Source organism: Micropterus salmoides, unplaced genomic scaffold (genome assembly GCF_014851395.1).
Source record: "Micropterus salmoides isolate LMB-PRFRI ecotype aquatic unplaced genomic scaffold, ASM1485139v1 Ms_hic_scaffold_22, whole genome shotgun sequence".
NCBI lineage: Eukaryota > Metazoa > Chordata > Actinopteri > Centrarchiformes > Centrarchidae > Micropterus > Micropterus salmoides.
In genome coordinates, this window is record NW_024041373.1 from 16183361 (window position 1) to 16195751 (window position 12391).

Genomic DNA, 12391 nt, shown 5'->3' on the forward strand with positions numbered 1-12391 from the left:
CACATGAAAACAAACAGAATTGAGCAATTTTTTTTTTCATAAGACGTAAAGATAAAGAAAAGAGCAGAGGTCATCTTTCTCTGGGTCTAAAACACATCAAGGAACTTCTGTTGAAATATCAACCATCTTTACTTTCTTATTATCCCACTTTATTACTATTTTTTATTATTTATCTCAGGGTCCTATGTGAAGCACATTGCATTATCCTGTGTATGAAATGTGCTTCATTTTTGTGCAAGAACTAGTGTGATTTAAATTTTAAGGAAGCGTTAGGGTTATGCTTTCAATATATTTTATCTTCAAATGAGATGGAATTCTTATGAGAAGGAGAAAATGTTTTCCTCGGCAACATTTGGATTTGCTGTGTACATTATGATTACTTTATGTGGCTGAAGTTTAGAGCACGTTTTTGGCCATTTATCAAGATGTGATGTTGACAGAGAGAGAGCAGCAAGTAGAATTAGTTTGGCTTCTGTCCTGTACATGTCTCTGAAACGTGAGGGTGCATAAAATAAACACGCAGACTACCAAATAACAGACTAAGACGTCAAGAACATTTTGGATTACAAGAATCCCCCAAATACACCCATCATACACATTGAAAGTATCATTATATCAAACATTAATCAGTCCCATATCTCTATTACCTGAATAATAAGCAATGTAGTCTCCAGCAGTTTGCATAGTGTCAGTGTTCTTTTTGAGCAATATAAACAAAATACTGTCTTTGTAAATCCTTGTTTTCCCCCCCTATTTTTAAGAAATACTTAAAAATTAAATTACAGTGCTTACTTGGAAAATTAGATGTACCCCAAAATAGAAAGGGAAACTTTGAATAATTTGTAGCCTACAGTACTTGTGTCACTACAGGATCACTGGTCTACTTGTTGTCAATATACCCAATTCAGCTTTACCATTTTGGATTATTATTAATAATCTCTAGTGTGGTTTGCCAAGGGCAGAGGTTTGCTTTTAGTCCTGGTCCACTCTAAAACTAGGTCACTCCTTTAATCTCTCCATGTAGTATACTGTAGGTTAACAGCCTTTTCATTTTATAAACCTCAGAGAGTGCTAGTAGAGTGAATGAACAAAGTCATTAATCATGCAAAACCCTAAAATATAGCAGCAAGTCTGTTGAGATGCTACGATAAGTTATGAATGTGATGGTCCTGTATTATGGGTCATACTAAGATTTCCACAAAACCTTGAGGCCTTAGTGGCTGCCACTGGAGCCTCAGCAACTTGCAAGATTAACATTACAGAAATAAAAAAACAGCATGCCTGCAACAGTAAAATAAATGTGTGGAAATGCACATAAAACACATAAAGACAATTATATTAAAGTAATGTTAAAATGTGTGTAGGAAACCAAATCTAAGAAGTGATTTTGCATTCATACAAATGTAAAAACTTAAACCCCTCCAGAAAATAATGTTTAATGGTAGGCTATATTAAACTATCCTTTAGTTAAAAACAAAGCAAAACTCAAAATATTGGAGAACAAACAAGCAAACAAAATGTACTTCCTATTGTCCAAAAATTACACAATACAACTTGTAAAAATAAAGGGCATGGAATATTTTGCGCAGGTGAACTGTAGGTGTACTGCTGGATATCATGTTGGTCACTGGTGCTAAAACTAAGCCTGTGCTCTGGCAAGACAGCCCCTCTTTGATACACTGCTTCAGTACTTATTTTACACTGCTGCCTCCAAGTGGTAAAACACTGGTGGTGGACAATAGATGTAAAATAAACTTTTTGACTTTTTCTTATTGTAGAAAGGTATTTATTAATCTATAATTGACTTGTCATAGTAGAAAGCACAGGTAATAAAACCTGTTATGTAATACTATCTGCAGTATCTATCTTCATCTTTCTAAATATATATTTATCTTTCTCACTATGTTAATTGTTAAGCACCAAAACACCAAAGCAAATTCCTTGTATGTGTTAACCTACTGGTCAATTACTTGCCTAGTTGTTAACCTACTTGTCTGATTCTAATTCTGTAGTAAGCCCTGACAGTGTGACAGGGAGCCAATACCAGGACCTTGAAACTGAAGAAGCAAAATTAAATTCAGCTGTGAGTCATTTTATCATTTACAACTGTGCTTTTGTGACATGTCACAATGTCTGCAGTGAAAAAGGCCTATAAGGGCTGGCAGTATATACATGATAAAAAATATGAACCAAATTAAAGAACTTCAAGGCTGTTCAAAACAGAGTGCTACAGGAGCAGTGCACATTTCTGAAATAGCTGGTGTGCAATGTGAAACAGTTCACAAGTGTCCTTCAAATTCAAGGAATGTCTGTGGTGATGGGGTGATGATAGAAAGGTGCTGCTGTTTGACCTGCAGACACTGAGAGGAAAGTGACTGGATCTACAGTCTCTAAGGCCTCTTTTTCCAAGGATGGAAGGATGAAGTTACAAAGTGAAAAGCAAAGGATGTTGAGAACAAGATCAACATGTGCATTTATTTCCAACTTTAATAGCTCTCATACATTTATGTCTTGCCAACAAAACAGGCCTACATTGATTGCAGTAAAGCACGTTGTTATACAAATAAGGCTAGTACTATTTAGTATAGGCCTATGTCAAATGAGTTTTTATCAACAGGAAGTGAAATGTGTACAGCATATGTTAAACGGCGTTGCTCTGAAGATGTCTAAGCAGATTGTGTGACTTCATGGGCTTTATTTCCCTGCATGAAATAAATAAACATTATCTTATCTTACTTGCTAAATAAACAGGGTAGCGTGTTGGCTGTTTAGGCATTCACAATATGCAATTAAATGCTTCCATCCATCCATCCATCCATCGTCAACCGCTTATCCTGTGTACAGGGTCGCGGGGGCCTGGAGTCCATCCCAGCTGACATTGGGCGAAAGGCGGGGTACACCCTGGACAGGTCGCCAGTCAATTAAATGCTTGTTCTGTTTAAAAAAAAGAAGACGCAGCGTACAAAGTGACAGATCTTACATATTCTTGAGGTACTTCCTCAAACAGGGAGTCTTTATACATAATTGCAGGGTGTTTTTGGATCACGTGACCTCTCCGCAAGTCCCGTGGGGGAGGGGGAGGGGGGGGGCTACACACACATCTCGCTCGTGCAGTGGGGTCCAGCACATGCGGAAAGTTGGAGACAAAGTTTTGAAGCAGTGATAACTTACCACAAAAGTAATTTTCGTGAAAGTCTGCGCTTCTATCCGCAGGGTGTCTGGAAATTCTTATAGGCCTACCCCAGTGACACCGTTTTTTTAAATTGTGTAACTTTTTTTAAACTAAATTTGTAATCAAAACTTAAAAAACGAAAACAACGTCTCGCTTGTCTTCCGTTTCGTTCTCCTTAATGTCGATGTTCCTGCGAGACGTCCGTGCCTCCCCGCTGCCTCTCATTCATCTGGCAGAGCAGAGGAGCCCGCGTCCGAGGATATAATGAAGCAGTGTGTCCTTGTCTGAGACAATGCCGCAAGATGCTACGAACGGACGATACTGTTTTCTCAGAAGACCAGAGACGTTTTTGCTCGACTGCAGAGAGAGAGACCAGCTAAAGGTTTGTAACCTCCGCTACGTGAACATCTTCATATTGTTGAAATTCTGGCAGGAAATGACTCAAAGCTTTACACAAAAACCAACCCTGTACAGCCACCGCGCACGGAAGAGCTTGTAAACATCCTGCTGCCATGCGCATAAAACGCTGTGCATGATGAATAACTCTAACACTATTTTCACCGCTGTCAAAAGATACGTGAGTAAAAAACGTGTTTCCTCCTATGATCAAGGTATAAATGATGATTGAGCAAATATGGAAGCTGTGTGTGCCATGCAGTCCACTATAATCAATAATTATATACTTGCTCATGTAATCATTTGTCTAGATTTAATGTTGAATATTTGAAAGCATCATGCGCTCTTCTCAGGGCTACAGGGATTAATAGTAGGCCTATGTAGAAGTATTCATTAGATTGTATTCATTCTGGTTCAGTGGTGGGGGTGCTGGAAATGCTCCTGAATTGAATGTCCCCTCCCCCTAAATGACTGCTAGTATTAATTGAGCACCACACACACAGAGTTGGAGGTAGTTTTCTTTATTTCCAAATGGCAAATAGTATGACATCCAAACTAAAAGCTATGAATCACATGGAAATGATAAACAGCACCTACACACATTATAACGGTTTTCAGTATTTCTCTATAACAGTTAATTGTTTATACTAACACCCTTGGATGAACAGCAAAGCTTTCCGTGCGAATTTAGCTTTCGGCGTCTCCATGACATGCTGCTTCAAGGCTTTGAAGGCAGCCATTAATGTAATTTGTAGTGAGATGATAAACAGAGTGATGTGTGTTTCTGCTTGAGCAGATAGTCAGATTTGCCAAACGCTCCAGTGACTCTTGAATATGTAAAAGTGCTCAGCTCAAGTGCTTCAGCCTGACAGTTTGACGGCTATGGCGTATTAAGCTCAGATAATTGGGTGATATTTACTTACAGAGCACACAATCACTCCACAACGGTATCTTTTTCTCTTAATGAAATGCTTTGTAGAAATTATTCACTCTTCTCTTCTTGACAGGTCCAAATGGCAGCGTGTGTGTATGGGGGGTCTTTAAACACACCACAGTAACGCAATACTAGAACGGGTGGGAAGGATATTATTACTGCTAGTGACGCAAGATTTGGTTTTGATATTGCCAAGCCCTCACTTGCCCAGGGCTCTATGCTGTCAAACGATGTGTTTCATCAACGTCAAAGATCACTCGACTATCAACATGTTGAGACTAGAGCCTTAATTGTGACTTCCCAGAAATTATACTTATGAATTTACCTGTAAGATGGCACAACTCAGCAACACACTCACTTCTTTAGCTTTGAAAGTGGCTTCAACCCTCTCCCCACATGCATCTTTGTCTTCCCTCCTGAGGTTACAGATCAATGCACCGGTGACTGCATGTTGTTAATTCTTTTGCTTTCTCTCATGGTTGTGTTGGACATATATATTTACTGTCCTCTTATTCAGCTTTTTGCTTTTTTAATCTATCCCATGGATTATGATATATTATGTGTTCTATTTACAACACATAATATATCATTAATATTTATTGTTTTTACTGAAGTACCTTTCTTATTGCAGAATGAATCTTTAGCCTCTGCATGACAAGCTAGCTCAACAGAGGCAACAGACCAAGGACTCAATAATGAAGACGAAATATGCAATTTTCTTCATATGTATTGTGGCCCTGGTCATCATCGAAAAGGAAAGCAACATCCTATCAAGGTAAGAGAGGAAAGGACAATCTGTATCTTGATTTTGCAGTAAGTCATAAGAACATTATTCCTTTGCATGGAGTTATTAGTTCTGGGGAAATTTTAGCTTAAACCCCTGTCTCTTTTATGCACTTGAGCCAGAGCTTTGCCTTTTGTATCATCCATCTAGCTTTTTGCTTTGGCTTTCTGATAAAAATTGTTTGGTGGTGTTCTGCAGAGATTGGGCAGAATTGTATCCTAGTGGCTAAAGACTGGCTTGTAACATCAACAATATTTTGGTAAATACTCTAATTCTCTTCTTGCTACAAGTTAGATTTATACCACTCTCACATCACACACAGCAGCTGGTTAGCTTAGGTTAGCATAAAAAAACTGGAATCATGGGGAAGCAGCTAGCCTAGCTCTGTCCAAATGTTATAAAATCAGCCTATTAAATCCATTTAAAGACCAACATGTAAAAAAGTTGTGATTTTATGGACTTTTGTACCGGACTATTTCTTAGACGTGAGCAGAGGATTTTGTTACCTGACAGAGCCAGGCTAACTGCTCCGAACTGCTTAGTACATAATGCAAAGACATTAGACTGTTATCAATCTTCTTATCTAACTTGCGGCAAGAAAGCAAATAAGCTTATGTCCCAAAATGTCAAACTATTCTTTCAAAGACATTATCTGGCTCTGATCCTCTGGATCTGTCATTTACCTACTGTACCTCAAACATACAGTAGCTTCTAGGGGTGTGACGAGATCTAGCGATATTTCTTGTCGAGGTGAAAATCTGTCTCATGATATCAGCATGATGGGGTATGAGGGTGAAATTAGCATGCTGTTAAATCGTTTGTGTAGCAGCATTTTGGGTACCCGGTGGAAACAATAAATGGTGACAGAGTGATTGACAGAGAATCAGAGAAGATATGAACAATATGTTAGTAACACTTCTAAATGCATCTGAATTGTTTTGCATTTTGTGACTTTCATTTTAAAAATGGTTTTAAAATACCATCTTGTTTTGTTCTCGTGAACCCAGTATCGTGTATTATCTCGTCTAATGAGCTAACACTCCTAGTATCGTCACACTCCTAGTAGCTCCACAGAAGTGTGAAATGTAAAATATAACCGTAAAATATAAGACCCCTCTTGGATGTTTACACTGCTTCATCTATATTTAATTGATACTTTTTGATCAAGCCTCTCTATCTAATCAGGGTCTCTGATAAGCTGATCCAGAGACAGACTCCACAGCAGACCCCACAGACTCCAGTGGATTACAGCAACACAACACAAAATGGCTCCCTGGCCATGCTCAAAATGCTGCTCTCTCAACTCACTGGGAGAAAGGGGAATTACTCAAGTCTCTCTGAGGAGCAAGAGGAGGTAGAACTGGATGATTTAGGTAGCCACAGTGGCGGCCGTAAGCACATATTACTCTTGGCTGCCACACGAACAGGTTCCTCATTTGTGGGGGAATTTTTCAACCAGCACAAGGAGAACATGTTCTACCTGTATGAGCCTTTGTGGCATGTTGAACGCATGCTGACCATGGCCACAGAGGCAAACAATGGGACACTGTTGGCAGAAGTCTACCGGGATGTACTGCAGGGGCTCTTCCTGTGTGATTTCTCCCCTCTTGAGAAGTTCATCTCTCCCCCACCTCAGGATCACGTCACCCCTGCTCTTTTCCGCAGAGAGTCTAGTTTATCGCTTTGTGAAGACTCTGTCTGCTCTCCTGTAATCAAAGATGTTTTTGAGAGGTACTGTAAATTCCCTTGATACGCGCTGTTATTGATCAAGCTTACAGTGTTGGTCAAATCTGAAAAAGGTACTAAAATTGAACAGTGATACAGTTGCAAAGAGCGAAGTGTTGCTGGTCTTGGCAGAATTTTTTCTTTTACCAGCTAACACTATAAGCTCCCATCTGAAAGTTTTCTTTAATGATGTCCTCAATTCTTTTTATCCTATGGCCATTCCCTAAGTTCATATTTTTGTTCTGTACAGTGAATTGCAATAAATACTGCATATGAGTCCCATTAGCCTCAGCCTATGTTGCTAGTTTAGAGGTGTAGCACATTCAGAACGCTTTGTCATTGCATTTGGGAACAAAACATTGAACCAGAGTTGCTGAATTCATCTAACATTGAATCAAATAAGCTTCTACAATGCTACTTTCATGTACATGTAGCTGCTAATGTCTAGCAAAAGAAGACATTTGAAGACATCACCTAAGAATTTAGGATGTTGTGATGGCTATTTCTCTCCGTTTTCTGACACTTTATAGACCAAATCAATTAATCCAGGAAATAATTGTCAGATAAATTATAATATACCATGAAACTTAAATTAAAAGCCTAGTCCCAATTAGACGCCTGTCCCTTTTACTGGGCTGATGTTGACGAATAAACACAGGTCTCAATCAGAAGCCTGGTCTAGTTTTATGGTGTATAAAACCTCTGAAAGCCCGGGTTGCCCTCTTGAGCTAGTTCTAGACTGCTTAGATCACACATCCAAATACAAATGTTTTACAGGTATGATCATTTGGTCTCTCTGTCTGTGGTTGAGGTTGGCCTAGATGGGCTGTCTCTTGGAGCTAGATAAAATGATTGAATGTTATCTGATAGCCTGATTTTTATAGAAGTAATTAATACATGTTGAAATTTTGTGAAAGGAATGAAGGGCCTGTCCCAGAGGTACGCCTGTCCCAAATACAGGCAGGGTGAATTCAGAGATTGAAGCAAATAAAAGCCTGGGCTATTAATTGAAGATTTACAGTAATAATGGAAATAATTAGTTGGTTGCAGCCCTATACACAACGTAATTTTAAGCTTTGTGATTGGATGTTTCTTACAAAATGGCCCTTGGAAGTCATAATTGACTTCACCCCTGACTTTTTTAATCTTATTTCGAACAACCAGACATTTACTTTGTACTCATAATTCAGCCTAGAGAGTTTCATGCCCAGACAAGCTCTAACAAGTTCTCAAGTTCTAACTTGGCAGAAATGAACAAGATATTTACTTTAGAATCCTGAAATAAGTCCTCCTACTTTGCAACACTGTGAAAGATATTTATCATACAATAACTATACCACTCTTCTCTTAGGTATCACTGTAAGACTCGTCGCTGTGGGCCGCTAAACTTGACCCTTGCATCAAAATCCTGCCTTTCCAAGCAGCACCATGCCATTAAGACTGTCCGTGTGCGCCAGCTGGACACATTACAGTCTCTGGTGGAGGATCCTCGCCTGGATGTGCAAGTGATCCAGCTAGTCCGTGATCCACGGGCCATCTTAGCATCCCGCATGGTGGCTTTCTCTTCGAGGTTCCAGACGTGGAAATCCTGGGTGCAGGACGGCCAGGTGCCTGAAGATGATGAGGAGGTGAAGAGGCTCAAAGGAAACTGTGACAACATTAGGATGTCTGCAGAGGTGGGACTGAGCCAACCCCCCTGGCTGAGGAACCGCTACATGTTGGTGCGTTATGAGGATATTGCTCGCTACCCTATGCAGAAGGCTGAGGAGATGTACAGGTTCACAGGGATCCCATTTAGTCCCCAAGCTAGGGATTGGATTCTGAGGAACACCCAGACCACACAAGGAGCTAGCGGGATTTACTCCACCCAGAAGAACTCATCAGAGCAGGCAGAGAAATGGAGATATAGCATTCCCTTTACACTGGCTCAGGTAGTGCAGAGATTGTGTGGACCCACCATGAAGCTGTTTGGGTACAGATTTGTGGATGATGAAAAGACACTGATCAATAAGTCTATCAGTTTGCTTGATGAGAAACTATTTCATTAATCAAAAAATATAGCTATGAATCTGCAAAACACAGCACACAATGGATCAGAGCCAGAAGAAGCCATTATTGCACAGACCAAAATTAGCAAGCAAAGGTGCCACAAAATACACAAAATGTTTTACTGGTAACAGGAAGATTTGGGCCATACAGTAATTTTCAAACTCACCAATGATGTGCCTCATTGTAGCAATGAAGAGCCACTTCACAAAGAGAAGTATTTATTTGCATACTGTGTCTACTGTCATGCTCTGTATTTCATTTTAAATGAAAACAGCATAGATGTCAAAACTGTCTTGTAAGAGATTATTATGTAAGATTTTGATAGTTGATCATGTTTAGATTTTCAGGGATAAACTACAGGGAACGTTCAAGTGAATTGTGTGTTGTTTGTGTGTATGTCTGAAAGAAAGTGATGTTTCTATTCATAGAGTTTATGACACCAGTGCTTAATTCTGCCTAGTTTTGTTCTGGTTTGTAGTTTGATATATCTGCACTAGAATTAGACAACTGTTAGAATCACTTTAGATTAGACCTGATGTGTTTTCATAGGGCTTTACATATCCAGCTCAGGTAAAGTGGATGGGACATTGCATTTTGTGGAGTATTTATATCTTCCCAGAACACGGTGTGAAAAAACCAAATACCATTTAAAGCAATTATCTTATGTAATTAAGGTGTCACTACAATATACCTTAAAAAGATCTGATTAAGATGGATATATAATACTGAGATAAAAATAATGAGGTTAAAATGAAGCAGTGTAATGTTACAGAAGAATTATATCATTATATTATTCAGATACCTACATGTGTCTTCAACATATGAATGTGTTTTTCCCAATAGCCATAGTTGTAGTAATGTATTTACCAGGGCTCCCCCCCAATTAACAGGCAGTTGGGTGTCATTTTATAAAATTGGCTTCTCTGCTCCCGCTCTGAAGCACAAGGTGTTGCGTCAGAGCTGATACATTGATTTCAGACAATTGTGTTCATGGACACACGAACAAAATGCTTGTGCAAATAAGTTGTTTTAATTGCTTCCCAGCTCAGAGAAATAAAATCACCAGAAATATTAAGCCCTTTAAAGTTATTTGTTGTAAGATTTGTATAATGTTGATGGTTTTGGTGACAATTGATATTTAAGATGCACACATGTAAATGCATTAATGCATGGGGCCTATCACTTTAAGTGAAACCCAGGTGCTGCTACGTTAACAGTCGCTCTCGATGGTATATAAAGGTATCCACTGTGACTCTAGTTCAATGGCTGTATTGTTTTCAGCTTGGCTGAGGCACTGCTGAAATGGCTGTGCTGCCCATGGAAAGGAATATGCATTAGAGGTACATATAGTAGTGGGCTTATACTAAGTTAGTGTTTAAAACATGCTGTAAATATGAATACATTACAACTGGCAGGCCATTGCTCAGACTCACTACTGAAGTATTTAATCCAAGATGAAGAGTGTAAAAATATATGATATATAATAATTGGGAGCAACACAGTTTTACAGTTATTCATTGATTATAAAGATACTGTATATGTTTGACGGTAAAAGTTGGTGGTTCAGTGTGGAAACACATCAATAGCAGAGCTATTTTTAAGTCTTTTGGGGCAAAATCTCAATTCAAATGTCAATGAGGAAAAAGTCTAATCCTGAGACCTCAGTATTTTCCTTTTATCTTCCTTTTTATGACTTAAATCTGACTTTGAGTCTGTCTGCCGCTCTGGTCAACAGAAAATCTGTCCATTCATACCCAGTCTGTCCATTTCACTAAAATAAATGCAGTGGTTTGTGTCACGCCATCAGCCTTTTCAAAATTCTCTCTGAGAGTTCTGTATCCACATGTTATCAAAACATTTAGTGCTTGGAATAAATTGGGCATACAAATGGATAGTGGAGAAACTGATAATGCTGCAGGAGCAGTTTGAGAAATTTCCTTGGATGTTTTGATACTTTGTGGTATGAAAACTTGTCACCTAGCCAATATAACTGAGATGAATTCAAGCTGACTACAGTTGCTGTACTCTGATGAAACACATTTAAGAGTTCAGAAAGTTTTACAGTGTGTAGTGTATTGTGTGTTAGACGTTGTTGGGTAGCCTGCAATGTTTAAAGTTTAGCATAAATGTGTTGTTGCCTTTTATAAACTTAAAACTGACCACTATGTTGAGTTACTATATCTGATCGTGCAGATCACTACCAAGAAAGAAGCTGCGTAAAAATGTCTTTGTGCCTTTGATTATCATTCAGCATTTTTAAAAACTTTTCAGTAGAAAAACCAGATAAACCTACAGATTTTATGTTTATTTCCCCCTCTATTGTTTCCACACCAAATATTTCTGCTTTCTTATTAATGTGTTTTTAAGCACGGAATGTGAGGCTGAGAACGACACGAACAAAATAAGGATTAATGTGGGATTGTTCACTCAGTTGCATTCCCTCAGTCTGGCTCCACATCTAAATGCATACTGTTGCCAGGGATCCCCAAAAGGCTGAGTGGGAATAGCTGGAGAAAAAAGGCTGAAACAGGGAGCCCATTCAAGTTTGCATTCTGTCTGTTTCACGCCCCAGCTGAGAGAAAGCAGTTTAGAGTTCACAGATGTTGGTCAAGCTGATGCTACCCTAGATCATTACCCTGATGCTGAATATTCCCACAGCAACATAGCAGATGTTTCCATCTTGCAAAAGAAGGAAGTCTTTGTAATAAGCCACTGAACAGCCAGGACTGGCACACTCTCAAGTTTTCTTAAGATGTCGTTTTGAACCAATAGAGGTGCTGTAAAGCACTGAGTGTGTTAAGTGGATCCCTGAGTTTAACTGTTTAACTAGCACATGGACAACATGAACCATTTGTGGACGCAACAGAGTACAAAATGAGTGTGAGAGATCTTTAGGTCATATCAGTTATGCCAATAAGCCAAATTTAAGTATATAAACTGAAAACTAAACACAGTAGTCCCATCTCCCTAGCAGTTTCACATATACTGACACATGATGGAGTTAAATACATCACACACAGTAACAAGCACCAAAATATGACCTGTGGTAGAGACATGCAGTTGGTAAAATGGATATATATATTAAATAGACTGAAGCTAGTTTTGCATTTTGCAGGTGTTTCCCGGTAAAAGGTCAGAGCATCAAACATAATTTACAGTATTACCTTGAAACAAAAGGGAATGTTTGGAATGAATGAAGAATGAATTTCAGCATTGACTTCAGAATTTCCATGTGATATTGAAGGTATTACGCTATTAGTGGCCTATAATGTCGTGAAAACATCAACTTTTATTACTTATTATTATGAGGTTATTACTCTTTTAATGTCAC

The 12391-nt window shown here is 38.8% G+C and overlaps 1 protein-coding gene and 1 long non-coding RNA gene across 3 annotated transcripts; one reads left to right on the top strand and one right to left on the bottom strand.

The window, feature by feature from the left end:
- Positions 1–2429: 2429 nt before the first annotated feature.
- On the bottom strand, positions 2430–3313 carry LOC119917528. Its single transcript, XR_005447290.1, has 2 exons — positions 3172–3313; positions 2430–2934 (listed from the first exon to the last, which is right to left on the bottom strand). It is a non-coding gene; the product is annotated as an uncharacterized LOC119917528 (long non-coding RNA).
- Positions 2953–10863, top strand: chst3a (carbohydrate (chondroitin 6) sulfotransferase 3a). 2 transcript variants are annotated; one of them, XM_038737892.1, is made up of 4 exons: positions 2953–3554; positions 5134–5277; positions 6472–7017; positions 8363–10863. In XM_038737892.1, the coding sequence occupies exons 2-4, from the start codon at positions 5198–5200 to the stop codon at positions 9057–9059; spliced, it is 1323 nt and encodes a 440-aa protein (XP_038593820.1). In that variant the 5' UTR covers positions 2953–3554; positions 5134–5197; the 3' UTR covers positions 9060–10863. The 2 variants fall into 2 exon arrangements, with proteins under 2 accessions (XP_038593820.1, XP_038593821.1); XM_038737893.1 differs by lacking the exon at positions 2953–3554 and adding an exon at positions 3658–3749.
- The last annotated feature ends 1528 nt before the right edge of the window (positions 10864–12391 follow it).

Bases quoted from the DNA above. Each gene is read 5' to 3' on its own strand.
- chst3a (XM_038737892.1), top strand. From the start codon at position 5,198: ATGAAGACGAAATATGCAATTTTCTTCATATGTATTGTGGCCCTGGTC. The intron at 5,278-6,471 runs GTAAGAGAGGAA...CTATCTAATCAG, and splicing joins GAAAGCAACATCCTATCAAG to GGTCTCTGATAAGCTGATCC. The intron at 7,018-8,362 runs GTACTGTAAATT...CTCTTCTCTTAG, and splicing joins ATCAAAGATGTTTTTGAGAG to GTATCACTGTAAGACTCGTC.